This window comes from Macadamia integrifolia, unplaced genomic scaffold, assembly GCF_013358625.1.
Source record: "Macadamia integrifolia cultivar HAES 741 unplaced genomic scaffold, SCU_Mint_v3 scaffold151, whole genome shotgun sequence".
NCBI lineage: Eukaryota > Viridiplantae > Streptophyta > Magnoliopsida > Proteales > Proteaceae > Macadamia > Macadamia integrifolia.
In genome coordinates this window covers 470501-489128 of record NW_024868240.1, presented here as the reverse complement: position 1 = coordinate 489128, position 18628 = coordinate 470501, and the positions used below count along the sequence as shown (strand labels likewise).

The 18628-nt window shown below is 37.8% G+C and overlaps 3 protein-coding genes across 3 annotated transcripts; 2 read left to right on the top strand and 1 right to left on the bottom strand.

Annotated features, from left to right (window-relative positions):
- Window positions 1–119: 119 nt before the first annotated feature.
- LOC122064043 (dol-P-Man:Man(5)GlcNAc(2)-PP-Dol alpha-1,3-mannosyltransferase) lies at window positions 120–6051 on the bottom strand. The gene is made up of 11 exons (XM_042627738.1): window positions 5732–6051; window positions 5606–5640; window positions 5365–5502; window positions 4681–4749; window positions 4037–4194; window positions 3899–3965; window positions 3677–3793; window positions 3423–3492; window positions 2570–2648; window positions 612–668; window positions 120–520 (listed from the first exon to the last, which is right to left on the bottom strand). Exons 1-11 carry the CDS (start codon window positions 5889–5891, stop codon window positions 352–354), a joined length of 1119 nt encoding a protein of 372 aa, XP_042483672.1. The 5' UTR covers window positions 5892–6051; the 3' UTR covers window positions 120–351.
- Window positions 6052–7425: 1374 nt separating this feature from the next.
- On the top strand, window positions 7426–8356 carry LOC122064009 (translocator protein homolog). The gene has a single exon (XM_042627701.1). It carries the CDS (start codon window positions 7574–7576, stop codon window positions 8114–8116), a length of 543 nt encoding a protein of 180 aa, XP_042483635.1. The 5' UTR covers window positions 7426–7573; the 3' UTR covers window positions 8117–8356.
- A 5494-nt stretch (window positions 8357–13850) lies between these two features.
- On the top strand, window positions 13851–15852 carry LOC122064056 (xyloglucan 6-xylosyltransferase 2-like). The gene has a single exon (XM_042627753.1). The coding sequence runs from the start codon at window positions 14229–14231 to the stop codon at window positions 15588–15590; it is 1362 nt and encodes a 453-aa protein (XP_042483687.1). The 5' UTR covers window positions 13851–14228; the 3' UTR covers window positions 15591–15852.
- The last annotated feature ends 2776 nt before the right edge of the window (window positions 15853–18628 follow it).

Sequence of the window (18628 nt, the reverse complement as noted above, 5' to 3'; positions counted from 1 at the left end):
AGTCAATAGTGTAAATGTGTGCAAGTAAAATTCTCTGGACGGGTAGACCCAACCCTTTCTGCCCTTGCTCAGATGTAGAGTTTCTCAAATGGCATTCAGGATTATGCACAACGGTCAAATTTGGATCCACATGAGCATTCCAGCTACATTCCTCGATATTCAAAGGCCATGTTCATAATCAAAATCATGAAGATTACAAATCATACATGCAAGATCGATAACTTGGCACCTCAACACAGATAAGCAGTAAGGAATAGGCACAAACCGCTAGAAACATCGAAGTGAAGTCACGAATGAAACAAGGTTTTGAGCGAACTTTTTCCTCTGTGCAGAAACAGAAAACCCTGCATCTCATTCCTCCTTGTTTTGAGTTGACTTACCATCCAAATAAGGGTATTCACATGGTGCAGTCCAGAGACCCCACAATATGGCTACATGGATACAGAAGAGAGCAGAAGAAGAGTATAAATTGGAAGGGTAGATATTCCAGCATAACTCCACCCCAAGGAACAAGATTATTCTGCATACCAAACACAAAATGATCACTTCAATTTATTGACAAAACCATGAGCTGAAAACCTAAACCTGGAAATCAAAGTCTAGGTACATACCGCAGTGGAGTGGGAAAAGTTGTTTTCCACAGAAGAAATGGCAAGCTATAGAAATACCTGCACCACGATAAATTTCATAACTTTAATTACTCACTCATTTTATTTTCGGCCAAAAGACAGGAGATCCACCAAGAAAATTAAGTACATCATACCATCAGAGTAGTAACACTTAACTAAGCCTTATCCCAACTAAATGGGGCTGGCTTATTATCATCAGGGGATCAAAATTCCAAAACTGGAACTGCAAAGCTACACAGGGATCTCAATTTCCATGTAAATGGTTTCTAAGGATTTCATTTGTGAATGATTAGTTCAATCATATGTCCACTGAATTCCTTGATAGAAATGTAAAAGATGTAATAAACGATAAAAGAACCTGAACGGCGAGGAAAATAGGGAGATATTGCCATTTTTAGAGTCTGCCTGAGCATTCTATATTTCTATCAAAGAACAGGGCTGGAGACAAGGAAAATCATCCAAACCATCATATATCCAACTAACATTAGGAGTGCGCATCCTCTATGGACCCCAAAACTCGTGGAAACATGTCAGTAGCAATACTGGAGTAGGATGGTCATTGGAAGGATTTTTTTATTACAGTGCAACTCACCCTGTGATGACCTCTTCCACCCCTGTGTTGGCAACCCAGATGCCCCCGCGAGCTAGGAATCAATAGAGCATATGAAGCGTAAGATCAGAAGCAAACCCAACTGTCACAACTAAACCTGTGCTCTAAAATGCGAAGATATTTGGCCTTAGAATGACTTGCATCCATAAGCCATAAGCATAAAGGCTCTAGGCCACAGTCCCTCCTTTTTTAGAAAATGAATTGAAAAAAGAGTTCAAGACCAGGGAAACTGTTGACAATCCCAAAAGGAAAATTAAATTACTTCATTTAATAAGGCGGGTAAAAATTCAAAAAATACAAATGAATGCTTCAAATCTTCAACCACAAAAATATTTTACATATTTCAAGAACAAATGTTAATTCATTAACAGCAACTGCCTAGTGCAGTTGGTGAGGTTGTGGTGTGCAAAGCCCAGACTCACCAAGAGGTCTCAAGTTCGAGTCTCCTGGCTGTTACCTTCCCCCTCCCCCCTTCTATAATGTATGCATCTAAGAAAAAATGTTAAATACATCTAGTTATATCAAGTGATCACAAAAACCCCATATCTAGACTCCAATAAATGATTGCAAAAGAAGTCATCCCATTGCAGATCAGTAACCCCAAAACTTCAACAATTAAAGGGATCCTTAGAGTGAAACATCTTAAAAAGTTTTAAAACACCAAAACGTTAAATGGAGCTTACCAAAAAAACCTTGTTAAATGGGGCATCAGCTCAAGCATTTTTTTTTTTTAAAGAAAATCAAACAATTACTAAAGCATAAATAATTGTTCCAAAAAATGGAATATGTTCCTGTGGGCAGATTTTTCTTTTCTCTTGGAAGGAACAAGCACGGAAGTCTGCTCCATATATTTTTTTAAGGGGAAATGTTTCCTGTGGGGGAGTGCAGTTCCTGCGCGTGCGCGAGGGCCAATGGGAGCACACAAGGAATCATCCACAGGGATGTCATTTTTTCATTTGATGGGGGGCATGCCGGTCATTTCACCTCACATGTGTGTGGACACAGGGGCCACCCCCACAGAAACCTTTTTCCCCTTTTTTAATAAGAAAGAACTTTGTCTTTGGTGTTCTGCACAAATTACATTCCCAAGACCATGCATAGAACTAGTATAAAAAGAAATAATTTTTATCTTAACCCTCGATCTTGTGATAAGAACCATAGCTGGTTAAATGAATACATAATTTCAAATAAGGCATACGGCCAAGATTTGAGATGTCAGTGAGGCTCAAAGGTGGCAACAGCCACCATGAGGTGAGCCTAAAAGGTTAAATGTGATTTGGTCAGAAATCAAATCGGTGCCATAATGAATCTTTTCTTCAACAAATCTTACCATGAATAAAATTGATAATGAAGTGATCTGGCACAAACAATGCCAATGAAGTTCCCAACGAACATGGTAGTTACAATATCTGCAGAGTTAACCCAAAATTAAACAGATAAACCCTAACAAAAATTACAGAAAAATAGATTTTTTTTTTGGGGGGGGGGGGGGGGGGCCCCCCCCCCCCCAAAAAAAAATCTTATTATTCTTCTTCTTCTTCTCCATTGAACTTTGCTTCTATTTTCATTACCCTGCAATAAACAAGCTATCAGAAGGTGTAGAAGGTTTGTTTTTCCACTGTTAGTGCTGCTGATTTACAAAAGGCTGGGTTATCAAGATCCAACAAAGCTGGTTCTTAAGTGTGCAATCTCTTACCTGCGGTTCTAATGTATTGGGGATATTCTGCAGCCGATTTCAAACAACTGGAACTGCAGATCTCAGTCCATTGGTTGCAGCCCAAATTTTGACAGTAAAATGCCCTTCTTAGAACCCCCCCCCCCAATGGTGAGTTCAACCAATCCAATGGCTGGATTTGGTTGTAACAGTGAGTTATTATTTTGAAGCCTACTTTCTAATTTCGAGTTTCCTCGATATCTGTAAATCCAGCCAACAGTTTTGGCTGACATTTTGAAGAGACAACCCATCATAAGATCCCTATACTTGACTGGACTGGTTACCACTTCAGAAGAGTCTAGTTACTATTTCTGTTATCAATCAGTTTTTTGGTCAAAAACCTATCACCTGCCCTGCGGATAGGCCTGAAACTTATACTGTTGTTTCTTCTGTGGATGGACATCAACCAAGGGTGCTGTTAAGCATTGTTACTAATTCTAGGAGTTAAAACACCCAACTGTTCACCTACCGTTAGGTGTTTTCCTTATATTCTGTTGCTGGAACTGGTGACATTGCATTGTTGACAATATTGAAAGATCCTATTCAGGGTTAGTTTCATAGATGGACATCTATGACCTAGCCCTACATTATTTAGACTTGGAATTTGGTATCGATGTCAAGGTCATAGGTGGCTACTCATTAAAAGACATCTCCCTTTCAGTTAATGGTAATTTTTGCATCGAAGTGACTTGTCATTTACCAAAGAAACTAAATTCAAGATGCCATCCATGCATCTCCGGATGTATTATCTTTCATCCCAAAACAATTAAACTGAAGAGTGCACACCTGCACTAATGCTGCACCTGTCAAGGCAGATATCACCCCCTTGATGGTCATAGCCTGTTACAGAGAAGTTTCAGGAATAACGATAAAGCCTGGTTAAGTAATTTTAAAGTCTACAGTATAAATGAATTGGGAAATACAACCAAATAGAACAAGGTGTACCTTTAACATAAGAACTAATAATGGCGGGGCATAAAGGAGCACATTCATCTTTATTGAAACAGCCACACTGCAAAAAAGATAGATGTCAGATCAACTTTTGGTAACACAGCTTGAATCGGCAAAAGATCAAATTACCACCTGAAAATAATTAGTCCCAGATCCCATCTTTGGTAAAGAAGTAATGCCAGTGCAGCATGAAGAAAAGTCATGGCAAAACAGTCATTAAAGAGACGAAGCACAAATATGGAATGGACTCTTTTTGACAAACAAAGCAAAGAGAAAGCCCACCATGGAAGCTGCAAGCCATTGAGAAACAACAATGCAAGCAAATAGAGGTGAGGTTGAGACAGAATGAGTGCAGATAAGGGATAAAACCAAAAAAAGAACTAACTACCAAAAGGAAATATCCAAAGCATGAAAAGACCGAAGAACGTAATACGCACATAATATATATTGCAGCTATACAGCTGGATAAGAAAATTTAATTATCCCTAATATCATATATAAAATAACCCCAAACCCCTCCCCTCCCCCTCCCCAAATAAATAAATAAATAAATAACATTAGTGCAAACCTCCACCCAGCAGGCAAAGGAAAAAAAGCAAGACAGAAAGATTAGTGAATTTTAACACAAAACAACAGTGGAAGGTCACATAATTGTTTTATTTCATTAATGGCAGTAAGATGCGTCTACCAAAACAACAGTGGAAGGCCACATAATTGTTTTACTTCATTATCTAAATCCTGTTAAAAATTGTAAACTAGAAGCTCGAGAAACTTACCACATCAGTGTTCACATATACGAATAAGAGGATTCCCAGATTAACAATGTACAAAATGCCAAAAAGAATCTGCAATGACAAGAAAAACAATACATCATAAAGTGCGCCAGCAATGGAGATAAACATACAAGTGAGAAATTTTGGGCAGCCTACACATTGAAAAGGTCAGATTGAAAGAAGACATATTGCACTCTTCAAATCCTAGTGATGTAATTACAGAAGACAATTTTTACCAAAAAAATAATAATAATAATACAGAAGAAAATCAGGATGACTAAATGAAGCTTTCGCTGAGTTCCTGCCATAGTTAAATTAGGCTTTCACCATGTCTACAGTTAAAGTCTAAGAAATTCTACTTGAAGTGATGATACACTAAAACTCTTATTTCTTAAGGAAGGACAAATAATAATGCCAAAATACAAGGTATTAAAACAGAAAAGAGAACCTCAAGACTACGCAATCCCTTCCCCATTTAGTACATGTCCCAATGCCGAGTGGAAAAGCTGGTGTTATTACATGAATTGACTAAAGCAGCTACTAATGCCAAACACGACACCCAACCCCCACCCCACTCCCATAATAGAAAAAAAAAAAAAAAATGTTAAGATTGTGTGCCCATTTTTTTGAGGTTCTCGTTAAGATCTAATTACAAAGAAAAAATTTAATGAAGGTCCAGTAAATTACTTGAGCTGGGTAGACCTCTCCTCCAGTAACATACTGAATAGCAGAATATACATAGAGAAAGCCGGCTGGATACACCAAAGGCCCAGTATCCCCTTTCAGATTACGGTAATCTCTTTCTCCTTGGAGAAACCCAGTTACCTGTAGTCAGCTCAAATCAGCAGAATCAAACCAATATCATTTCCAATAAAGAAGATCACAAGGTCGAAAAAAAAAAAATTTGGGTAATCTCAAAAATTAGTACCTGTGACATATAGGCATCCCAGTCTATCTTTGTATCTAAATTAGAAAACAAAAAAGAGGAAAACCCATCAAAACAGAAAATTTTGATCGATAGAAATACAGATAGAGATGGGTGAGCTGAACTTACATGGGACGTAGGCGATGATGAGAGAAACGAGAAGGGCATCTACTACGAGCAAAGCAGAAGAAAATGCTGCTTTTTTTGAAATTTTGCAGCCATTAATAACCTTAGAAATCTTCCCTCCAACTGCGAATTCGGTAGCCATTGCTTCGTTTTCAGATGTCATCTCATTCCATGGAGAAGGCGACTGAGTAACATGGATGTTGTGATGTGAAGGAGTAGTTCAAGCTCAATTCTTCTCTTCGTCTTCTCGGGCTATTTCGGCAGAGCTGCCCTTCAATTTCGTGGTTCTCATCTGGACCAGTCTCGCTTGGTCTATCCAAACCCTAAAATCACAAAACACGCTGCCCATTATCAGTGTTTATCGGATCCGAGTTTCTGTACCAAATCAGCTCGAGCCGGATCCAGAACCGGATCGGTTGGAATCGGGATCACCCTATCCAATGGTATCAATATATAACTGAAACCATTTACCCAAATCAAAACCAAAATCAAAACCGAAACCGACCGATTATGACTAACCGAACCACATTGTAGGAATATGATTCGATTTTGGTTTTATAGACCATAATCTCAGTTCAACTCGGTTCAAAATCGTAAAACCGATGATTAAAACATAGTGTTAAAATGTTCTAAAACTTTAGAGTTTTAGTGTTTTGAAAGGAACTCAATTGAAAAATAAAAAAATAAAAATAAAGTACTAACCAAAAGGGCAAGATGAGAAAGAGTTTCATTTTTTTCACAAGTCTTGAATTCCTAATCTTCAAAAAGGTATATTGTATTGACTCTTTAGAAAGTTTATGTATGTTGGATTCACGTTAGCTATGATCTTCTAAGCCGATAAGGCTTCTTTAATATTACATCTATATATAACACTTGCAAAGACCGATTTTGAGAGAATAACACGTTACAACTTACAACACAGAGGTAAATTTCTACAATTTTATTATCTCCCTATCTTCCTCTCTCAACCATGATTTATAGTATTGTTATCGTATCTATCGTACCAATCCTATCGATTGTATTGTATCGGTATCAATTGAGATCAATCCCCAATACCAAACCGATTCAGATCAATTGCTCGTATTGTTTCAGAGGTAAAACAATAAAAAAAAAATGTATTTTTTTTCTGAAAAGTAAGGGGCAAAATTGATCGATACATACTAATCCTCTCTGATATCGATCTGGATTGAATTGATATCGACAAAGACCGATATCAATATCGGTATTGAGAACTAAATCCATGCTCTCAACTCCCTCCTTCGTCTCTAATATCTGATCTATTAATGGGTTGTGACTCGAATAATAAAAATCAATTAGAAACCATTAAAACCGAAACCAAAAGAAAACAATTATGATTTCAGCTTATTCCCATATGAAGCGATTTTGATTTCAGCTCATCAAAATATAAATCGAATCAAAACCAAACTAAATAACCAAAACCGCACGTTTGACAACCCTGCCTATCCGATTCCAAATTTGAATTGCAACGTTCTTGCGTTCCACTTCCACCTGTGGTTCACCTCATCTGTCATTCACGAATGGATGGATGTCACCATTGAGAGTCGAGAGAGGGACGATGTACCTGTTGAACTCGCATCCTTCCACGTGTAAAGGTGTCATCCACTCTTTAGATCCTTCTTCACCCACGCGTCACCTGCGCACCAAAATGCCCGAACGGATTGACGAGAGAAACACGAGCTTCTCTATAAGAACTCACCTTAAATTCGTCTAACCAAACGTTGTTTACCCTTCTCTCTCTCTCTCTCTCTCTCTCTCTCTCTTTGTAATCTTCCCCTTTCTCTGTTTTTTATTTCTACTCGATCGGATCTCTCTCTGCACATTCTCATGGAATCTCAGAACCTCAAACAACGAATTAGGGACGAATCCACAGTCACCAACAACACAACAAATGAAATCAACAAGAACAAGAGATCCAAGAGAACGATCATGGCGAAACGCGGCCTTCGTTCATTAACCATCGCTGTTGCCTTTCCTATCTCTCTCACCCTCGCCACAATCTACTGCTCTGGAGGTTCCCTAGCGAAGAAGCCCTTCTTCTGGGCCCTCCACCTGGCTTCTCTGGCTTCCTCTTTCCTTATGGGTCTTTCCGGTTGGCTTGTTTGGGCTGAAGGTGGCTTTCATCGTAAACCCACCGTTTTGTATCTTTATCTAGCTCAACTCATTCTGGGCCTCTTATGGGCCCCCATTACATTCACTTATGGAGCCACTAGGTTAGGGTTGATCGTTTGTGTTTCTCTCTTTGGAGCTCTTGTGGGCTGTTCTCAGAGCTTTAGGAGGGTGAACCCAATCGCTGCTGATCTTGTTAAGCCTTGTTTGGCTTGGGTGGCCTTCATGACAATTGTAAATTTTAAGCTTCTTTTCATTTGAAGTTGGCTATTTGGGTTGGACTTTTTTGTTTTTTGGGTTATGTAACTAAGTATTTGCACCTGCCCTCCCTTTTTTTTCTTAATGGTAAATGTATTTTTACGTGGTTGATTAGTATGTTCATGTGTTGTAAACAAATTAGTGTGATTTGTAATTTTTCTCCCTTAAGCCAATGTTACTTCATTTCCTAATAGTAGATTAGGGTGAAGAGATAATCTCTTCATCCAAGACAATTTGATGTTATGATTGGACTGTTGAAACAAGTGTTTTATCGTTATCGAGAATCTATTGGACTTTTGAAACAAGTTTTTTATCGTTATCGAGAATTTTTTCATTTAGTTTGATTGATTTACAATTTGAGTTTATGATTGGACTTATGAAACAAGTGTTTTATCGTTATCGAGAATCTTTTCATTTAGTTTGATTGATTTGATGTTATGATTAGATTTTTTTATTCTCACAAGTGCCTCTCATTTAAGATGGTGTTGGATTAGAATCGATCACCTTGGAAACTGATGCTGGTTTTTCTTAAAATTTTGATTTTTTTTTTTTTAATTTTACCATTGAATTTCTTAAATTTTGATTTTTTTTCTTTTTTTTTTTTTTTTACCCATGAATATTGTTATACTGTATTAGGATAGGTTAGGTATTGAGATCGGTCTATGTCAATATTGACTTGAGATTGTTATCTCAAACCATGCATCACAGCCCTTTACAGTTAAGGCCAAAATATCTTTGAAATGAAAGAGAAATATTTGAGAAATTAGATGCATTTTCTTGTAATCAAACACAAAAATATTTTTTGAAATAAATATATTTTATGTTCTACAAAAATATTTTGTCTCTCTTGCAATCAAATGGAATCTAGGTGAATAATGGATTTGAAGACAGGCCAATGTCCTTACTAGTTGCACTAGCTCCTATTACATTATATTACATTATAAGGTTGTATTTAAAATTTTGAAATGTATTGTAGAGGTGTGCACGATTACACATGGATTCAATAAAAGTGCATCAATGTCCCATATGAGAATCTATACCATACATGTGGATCGTAATCTGCTGCCCATTGCTTTTTTTTCTTTTCATATAAGTCAATCTTAATATTGATTAGTTTACCATTTTTTTTTTTTATATATATTGATTTCTTTAAAAAATTCTTAATATTGAGGAGGTTTATACTTCTAAGTGGCTTTAATTGGAGGGTTTTATTAAATGATTGTGTAATTATTTTAGGGAGGAGATTTCCCACAAGGTTGAGTGAAAAGGGTTTCTCCCACCAACAGTAATGTGTGGATGTTGATCAGTTTCGTCAATATTGGGTAGAGGAGAAAGAATATCCACGGAGATGTCAATGAGGAGAAAGATTTGTGAATGAGCGTTGACAATAAAGAATATTCATGAAGGTGTCAATGAGAAAAAAAATTTGTGAATGAGCATTGAAAGTGTTTACCATGCTGCACAATTTTCTCAACAGGGCACAAGATTAGGAGGGTGTACAAAAATGTCAAAGAGGAGAGAGAATGTGAATGGTTGAGAGTAGGGATATTAATTGGTCAGGCCAGGACGATCTTGGTTGTGCCTAGTTGGGCCTGTCGGGCCTATACCCTTAGACTATAACATGCCTATTTAAGAATGAGTTGGTCTCGGTTGGTCTCATGTCGGGCTTGGCTAGGTTTCAAGTTTTGATCGGGCTTCTCCTAATTGGACTAATCGAGTTATAATTGATCCTTAAAACGGGATAATATACTAATAAAGCCTTAAACGTTCTTTAATTGTCTTAGATTAAGATACTTTAATACATTTTATTAAATCTTCAACAAATTAAATAATATACCTTGTTCTGTAAAATTTAAAAAATTAAAATTAAAATATACATATAAACATTGGGTTAAACGTGTCAGAAAGAGTTGGGTTTGTAAAAAGGTCAGGCCAATCAGGTTTACCCCATATATTGTGTACTACATGTTTATAAATCGGTTTTTTTTTTTCTTTTCTTTTTTTTAATCCGAATATTATCTGGGACCCGGGGAAGCCCTTAAAATTTTATTAAATAAGAAAAAAAATAATTAAGAAACAAAGGGGGGACATAGTCCGCCTTACCCCAACCCATGAGATACAAATCACTCTGAACACTTGCAAAACCCAAAAGGAAAACCTACAAAAAAAGAAAGATTACATTATAAATATTGGTAATCCCGTTTTATCTTCCCGAATGATGTAACCAATATTAGATGGGAGATCATTATCACCATAGAAAATCGAACTTATAATAGATTCACATGCAAAGTTGGCTAATCAATCCGCTACGCGATTATTTTGCCGAAATGAAAAGGAGATATGAGCTCTCAGGGATTCGTAGAGGTTGATTACTTCCTGGAACCAATATCAGCAGTTCCACAAGGTATGTTATCTTTAAGAGATAAGTTTCACAATTAGGGAGGAGTTAGAGTTAATATAAAAGTCAGAGAGGCCCAAATCCTTATACAATACCAAGCCATCTCTAAGAGCTCTCATCTCCGCCACTGAATTTGTACATTCCCCATAAAAATTGGAGAAGACTACCAGAATATTCCCGTTGTTATTTCTAATAATGCCTCCCCCACCACTAATACCCGGATTTCCCTTGTTGGCACCATCCACATTCAGTTTAACAGAATAAAATGGAGGGAACCAATAAATAGGAATTTGAGCTTTAACTCTACTAATTGGTGAGTTTAACTTAAAGACCTGCAATATAAGATTATCTCTCAAATAAAGGGATTTAGAGAAATTAGTTGGGTAAATGATTTCATAAATCCAATATTTGATTCTCTCAATTATGGTAGTTGCAGTATGAGAGCCTTCACTGTGTCTTCTGTTATTTATTTCCCATCATAACTCCCAAACAATAAATGATGGTCATAGACCAATTATGTATTCATAAATACCTTTGACATTAACAAGGGATTGCCAATAAAGAATTATAGTTCAGAGTTCCTGAGTTGGAATAACATCAATGTCTATTATTTTTTCAAATAAATCTCAAACCTTAGAAGTAATTGTACCCCCCAATAAAATGTGGGTAAACAGGTTGGACTCAAGACTCAACACATTTAATAATCAGTGTAGATCAAGCCGATCTTTAAACGATCAAGTTCAATCGATCGAATCGATACGAGCATGAGATTGGCACTCTTAGTTTGAGAGAACATTTCTCTTTTTATTTTTATCAATTTTTTGAGATTTGGAACATAAAGAGTGAAATTCAACACCCAGCCTTCATACTAATTTGTTTATCCAAACAACAACAATACACCAACAACTTCACTTATCTCTAAAGTCTAAAACTTGTAATAGAATAACTCTCACCTTAGAGGCTTAGAATAAGCAGACCATTTGGAGGCTCAACTGGCACCATGGCCATGGACAAGTAAGTTGCTTAACTAGAGTGCTAGTTGCAATGTTATTTTAGGTTTTAAGTCATTTCCTCACATTTGGAGTGCTAGTTGCCATTACCCCCACCTTGAGCAATCATTATCTGTCATACTGCACAGTGCGGTGAGAATTTGGGTGATTGGGAGCAATCGAGCACACACCCGAAGGTGCTCTCAATCATCCACATTCTCACCACACCAATGCAGTGAGACAGAGGATTTTTATACCCCATTCTTAGCCGCCCTCTTGGGATGCCACCCCCGTGGTCTGCCGCCTTCTTGGCATGCCAACCTAATGGCTTATGGGCACTGGTTAGGAATTGACTAAAAGGAAAACTTGCACAATCATTAAAGTAAATGTCAATTAATCCAACTTGCCCTCTCCATCGTTTCCACAATGAAAGTTTTTGGTCTTTGTTCCTTAGTCATCTGTCTCTTGGCATCTGTTCTCTAGCTGTACGCTTTTAGAAAAAGAATTTGGATGGCTAGTTCATTTTGTCTAACTAAGAACAAAACTCTTAAGACATATCTAATGGTTAATTTACATTCAAACAATGATTTCTCCAAAACGGTTTTTAAAAAATTCATGACTTTGGGACCCATTGTCATCCACTTCAACAAAATATGTTCTTCTAAATAGAAAAAAAAAAAAAAAGTATGGTTCAACCGGGCTATACATGCAGAGCAAGTCATGGCAAACAACACTTCGGGATTCTGGTTCAACCGCAGCCAAATTACGCCTCGTATGAACACGATTCCGGTTCAGTGGGGCTATCCGCGTTAGACGTAATTAAGATAAGAGGACACTGGTGACAGATGTCGCCCACTCACGGCAGTTGTCACGAGAAGTTGACATTTGACAACCTCTCTTAAAAGTTAAAACACAGCTCAAAGAAAAATCTGGTGTCACCCGGTTGGACCCAGCCTGGAAGGGAGACGAAAAGGAGGAGAAGAAGAGGAAATCTTCGTCATTCTTCTATCGGTTTCAATCCAAGACACTATCCGTTTCACCATCGAAACTCATTTCCTTTTCTTTTTTTTGTCTCTCATCCGATCATCCATGTGTCACAGTTCATATGTCGCAATCCGAAGTCGTCTTCGTCAGCCTACGTTTGATTGATTTGTTCCCTGTAGAGGATTTTGATCCCTAAATTTGTCATTTTACCTCACTTTCCTCAAGGTGTACACATTACACAGTACACACCAGCGTTGTGAATTTCTTTTCCTCTTGAAATTTAAGAAATAAGATCCGCACATTGAAGTTTATGTCAATATTATACCCCCTTACGTCTTGGTTATATATTTTCTTCTGCTATGTTGTTGTGGTGTGGGAAGCAACATGAACAATCTTTTGCAAGAGGTCTTTGCTTCGCTCTCAGTGCTTGGGCAGAAACGAGGGATTTGTTGAGTGTTCATTTTCAGTTAGGACTTAGGGGTGTTAATCAATCGAGTTGGTTTGATTTTATCTAAGTAAAATCAAAATATGAACCAATAAAGATGTACTAGTTTCGATTTAATTTTAATTTCTTATCAGTATCAGTTTACTATCGATTTGATTTCAGTTTGAATTTGGTTTACTATATAAATATTTTTTTTTTCTTTTAACATGTAAATATATTCAAAAATATGAAAAGAAATGTATTTCTTATGAATTTTGGTTCAATATTGGTTTTTATGAGGTCATATTAGTTTTGTTTTGATTTGTTTAAATTTAGTTCAATGTCTAATTGATTTCAATATGATCTGATTTATATATATATTTTTTTTTATTAAAACACGATCTGATTTATATCGATCTCACAAAACTTTAGTTCAAAACATGATCCAATAAACTCATATCGGTTTTGATTTAGTTTGATTTTGATCATTTCAATTGGTTTCATCTATTTGAGTTAGGTTTTGATGGATTTGGTTTTTCCTTTGAGCAGCGATTGCCCAGATCAACCCTTAATTACCTGAACAATCGACATACGTTCAAACGATACGATGATTCAACAATTGTACTTTAGATACTAAGAATCGTTAAATTACTGATTAAACACGAGATGATCCCGAATTCCATTTCCGATTTTGACACCCCTGCCGCCCTACCTAGAGTGTACCCATGATACTGATACGGATTGTCAGATGTCAAAACATAGGACCATTTTTTTTTTTTTGGTGAAACATAGAACCATTTTGGTGCTAACTCAAATTACCATCTCCTCCCCTTACATATTATATTGCCATTCCAGCCCAAATCCCTCGCCGCGTGGTGGGTCCCAAAAGAATAATTTAATCAAGGGAATCTCTATCATCAATTTATAAGGCTCGCGCATATGGGCAAGAAAGTAGAAAGAAAAGAGACAAAAGTGTCCGAAGTCCGAAGACATACTCTTCCCTCTCTCTCCGTCTCTCTGTTACTCTTCTTATTCTCCACCGACATAGAGCTAAGTATTGGAGATCTTGAGCTTCCCAAAGCCATTGCAGCTCCAGTTCCTGTTAAAGTCGGAGTTTTTATACAGAGATTCAAGCCTGTCAGTAGGAAAAAGTATGGTTGAGTCTCCATTTTGGATGGAGCAAACCCTACCACACATCTTGTTCAGATCCTGAGGTCAATCTGGCAACCGATTCCTGTTTGAGTTTGGGGTTTCCGATCTGATAGAGAAAGGTAGAAACCAGAAGAAGAAGAAGTAGAAGATCTTGGAAAGAGAAACAAAATGCTGGAGCGTTGCCTTGGAGCTCGTCGTGTTCGACAAATCCAGAGAGCTCTTCGGCATGGTAAGATCACGCTTCTCTGTCTATTCATGACCGTTATTATGCTTCGCAGCTACATAGGGGCTGGAAAATTCGGCACTCCTGAACAGGATTTTGAGGAGATAAGGGATCATCTTTACTTCCGCAAAAGGGCTGAGCCTCATCGTGTTCTTGTAGAAGCGCAGACTACGACGGCAGATACTACGGAAAATAACAATTACGGAACCTTTGATCCGTCCAAGATAGCGGTTGACGAGGAAGGAGACGACGAGAAGCCAGATCCTAACAAACCCTATACTCTTGGCCCTAAGATTTCTGATTGGAACGAGCAGCGAGCGAAATGGCTTACAGAGAACCCTGGTTTCCCCAATTTCATTGCTCCTAACAAGCCTAGGGTTCTGCTCGTTACAGGGTCCTCGCCGAAACCGTGTGAGAATCCAGTCGGTGATCATTACCTCTTGAAGTCGATCAAGAACAAGATTGATTACTGCCGTCTCCACGCAATCGAGATCTTTTACAATATGGCGCTTCTTGATGCTGAGATGGCGGGTTTCTGGGCGAAGCTTCCCTTGATTCGTAAGCTCTTGTTGTCTCATCCGGAGATAGAATTCCTTTGGTGGATGGATAGTGATGCCATGTTCACCGATATGGCTTTTGAAATTCCATGGGAACGATACAAAGATCATAACTTTGTGATGCACGGCTGGAATGAGATGGTATACGATGAAAAGAATTGGATTGGGCTGAATACGGGGAGTTTCCTTCTGAGGAACTGTCAATGGTCGCTCGACATGCTTGATGCTTGGGCTCCCATGGGGCCGAAAGGGAAGATCAGAGACGATGCTGGAAAGATCCTCACAAGGGAGCTCAAGGGCCGGCCAGTTTTCGAAGCTGACGATCAGTCTGCCATGGTTTACCTCCTCGCCACGCAGAGAGATCAGTGGGGCGACAAGGTCTATCTCGAGAGTGCTTATTACCTACATGGGTACTGGGGAATCCTGGTCGATAACTACGAGGAGTATATGGAGAAGTATCACCCAGGCCTGGGCGACCACCGATGGCCTCTGGTTACTCACTTTGTGGGTTGCAAACCATGTGGGAAATTTGGGGATTACTCTGTGGAGAGGTGCTTGAAGCAGATGGATCGAGCGTTTAATTTTGGGGACAATCAGATTCTGCAAATTTATGGGTTCACCCACAAATCTCTTGGTAGCCGGAGAGTGAAGAGGACCCGGAACGAAACAAGCAATCCTTTAGAGGTCAAAGATGAACTTGGTTTGCTTCATCCCTCGTTCAAAGCTGTCAAGGTATCCTCCTCTTCCTGAGTCTTAATGGGTTCTTACCAGTGACCATCCATGGCGAGTTCTATCTCCATCTCCAGATTAAGAATGCGAAGGTGTTCTGCTGCTTTTGAACTCCAGATTAAAGACTGGAGAGTTAGAGATCATCCTCTTTCAAGCCCCATTGTGTTCGTTGTTAAGAAAAATTGTAATAAGCTTCTTTATACATTCATATCTTGTATGATGTTGCTAGTTTCTTTGCAAGTTAGTCTTGGAGATTAATTCTATTTTGAACAAATTTTCCTTCTTTTGATGAGTGTCTAAAGCTATAATTTATATAAAAAAGGAAACAGAGTTCATTTTGTGTTCGAAATTGATGCTTCTGTTTTTTGTAGCATCTCAAATCTCAACTGATGGTTTTTTTTTTTTTTGGTAGCATACATTGTTATTGATTTACTGCAACTGGGATAGTTCTAAATTCCTAAGAAGTAATGGGAGTACAGTGTTGGGCTTTTGGGTCTTTTGGCATTTGCAGAAACAATATTCCACACAATCTGGAAGCATGTGAAGAAATTCAGTGTCATTAATTTGGAAGCATGTGGAAATTTTTTGGAGAGAGAGATCTGAATTAAAGTAAGTCAACAGGAGGGATTCTAAAACCACATAGTAAGGTTGTTTCAGAAAGAAAATTCAAAGGGCCATCGTGCACCCAAAAAAAAAAAAAAGAGGAAATCTCAAGGTGATGTTGAGAGCTTGAATAAAGGTGGTAACAGATGCTATTCTCTCCTCCTACATGAACCTAGACCAAATCCTCCCTCATCCTTCACTTAGAAATCTACCCTCTTTAACACCCCTCCATCAACCCCAACACACACACCCCCACTCCCCCACCCCACACCCCAAAAAAAAAAAAAAAAACAAATTTTTTTTGAAGCCTTTGTTTGGAGGCTCTCATGGATCTCCTTTCTGTCTTCGGCTCTCTGTGGTTTGGGTTTGAGGTCCCCTGTTTCTATAGGAGAGTGTAGAAAACTAGTCCAATTTAATGATGTTCTTTCTTGGGAGATCTGGCGCATAACAAATCTGAAACTTTTGAACGTGTTTCAACTGGACTCAAATAAAATTTTATTTTTGGCTAATAGGATGGCGCAAGACTTGGCGGCTGCCTTCATTGACTTCCCTTCATCAATCAACAATCCCTCTTAAGGGAATCTCTTTTTGCGCTACCCCTATACAAGGTAAGGATATGAATTTATAATCGAAATCATTTATCGGAATCAAATAAATCTGTTTACACTGAAACTGTAAAATCGTTTAAGAAATTGTGCGGTTATGATTTCAAGTTTCAGGTCGATTAGCTAAACGGGTCGAATGGGTTTTAACCGCAGAATCCATTGGTTTCAAATCGAATTAAAATCGTTTAAACCGAACCGTTTAAAATCGTTTAAACTGATTCGATTAATCCGTATAACAATTAAATAAAGAAAGGGTAGTAATCCGTATAACAATTAACAATTAAATTAAGTGTCCATCCTGCTTTGGTGTGATTTATTGCAATTCAGTTCAAGTTTAGGCTTTAGATCATGAACTTGTAATCCATATATGTTACTATGTTATTATGTTATCATAAATGGGGTGTTTTGGCTGAACCACCTGTCATTTTAATATTTTATCTTGTAGAAGGTTGGATTTAGATGTTATATGATATTAGTTCTAAATGTTTGAGAATGACCATGCAAAGAAATAGCACTAGATTATCAAATTAAGACATACCATCGTTAATATAGAATCTCTCATTTGTGGTTGCCAATTATTTTTTGACAAGCTTATGATCTTTAGTTTAGAGATGGTTGCAAGTTATAACAAACCGATTGTGAACCGTTTTACAAACCATATGAAATAAACCGAAACCAAAACTGTTTAAAACCATGAAACTGACACCGTTTAGAAACCGTGAAAACCAAAACCGTTTACTAAACGGTCACGGTTTTAGAAAGTGGAACCGTTTAGTAAATGGTACGGTTATGGTTTTAATCAAATAAATGTGAACCGAACCAATTTGCACCATTTAAACCGAAACCGAATCGATTAACACCCTTAATACAAGGTTAGGGTAAATCTAAATTCAGAAGGTGCCTTCATCAAAAGAATGGTTGCTGGTTGTGGTGCTCTCGTCTGAGATGATAGTGACTTCTCTTGTTATGGGGAGTTATAAACTTAAATATCAGAGTTTAATACATCAATCTGAGATCTCTCATGGGTCCCTTTGCTATTAGCAACATTACAAGCCAGATTAATCATGAAGTTCATAACTGGGTGACTACAAGCCTCGTTGTGGTGAAAGACAATGGATCTTGGAATTTTCATAGATCTTTTTTACGTGTGTTGCCCTAAAAGATAGACCCAGAAGTTTCCCTAATTGTGCAGCTATGAGGTTGGATCTTCAGGTTGCTTTAAAATTGGAGCTATTCTCAAACTTGGACTCTGCATTTTACTGGCAAGGCACCAACCAATTGGGATCAGGGTTATGAAAATTGAATGCAGGGTTTAAATCAATCAATGTTGATTAAGATCGAAATCGGATGGAATGGGTCTCAAAAACCCTAGAATCAACCCCACCAATTAGAATGCCCAACTATCTCTAGAATTGGCCATATCAGAATCAATCACGGCCGATTTGACCAATCTGATAGTTTCTTGAAACAGTGACACTGATAGCATTATAACAGTCCCTCGAGAATTAGTCGAGGTGCGTGTAAGCTGACCCAAACACCTTGGTTTAAAAAAAAAAAAAACAAAAAACAAAACAAAACCATCATAGCAGTTAGTCTTCAGAACTCTTGAAGTTATTGAAATAAGGTTAATACTGATGTCTTTTGACATGGTGGTTCAAATCTCCTCACTTACCAAGATAATACAAGTTTATAAAAAATTGTCAGCTAGAGTAGTGCAAGTAGGTCTTTGGCTTGTTGTCTACTACCTTCACCTTGTGCTGCATGTGCTTTCTCCTCTCTTGTATCCCCACTAATTTTGGATCCTCTCCAATCATATGGTGAACCCAAACAGCCTCTCCCCAATTGTTGACC

What these genes read in the sequence shown, in the direction of transcription:
- LOC122064043 (XM_042627738.1), bottom strand. Translation starts at nt 5,891, where the DNA reads ATGACATCTGAAAACGAAGCAATGGCTACCGAATTCGCAGTTGGAGGG. An exon ending in CATCATCGCCTACGTCCCAT is followed by an intron (nt 5,641 to 5,731) that starts GTAAGTTCAGCT and finishes TTTCTAATTTAG; the next exon opens with ATACAAAGATAGACTGGGAT. An exon ending in CATCCGGAGATGCATGGATG is followed by an intron (nt 3,493 to 3,676) that starts GCATCTTGAATT and finishes AACCCTGAATAG; the next exon opens with GATCTTTCAATATTGTCAAC.
- LOC122064009 (XM_042627701.1), top strand. Translation starts at nt 7,574, where the DNA reads ATGGAATCTCAGAACCTCAAACAACGAATTAGGGACGAATCCACAGTC.
- LOC122064056 (XM_042627753.1), top strand. Translation starts at nt 14,229, where the DNA reads ATGCTGGAGCGTTGCCTTGGAGCTCGTCGTGTTCGACAAATCCAGAGA.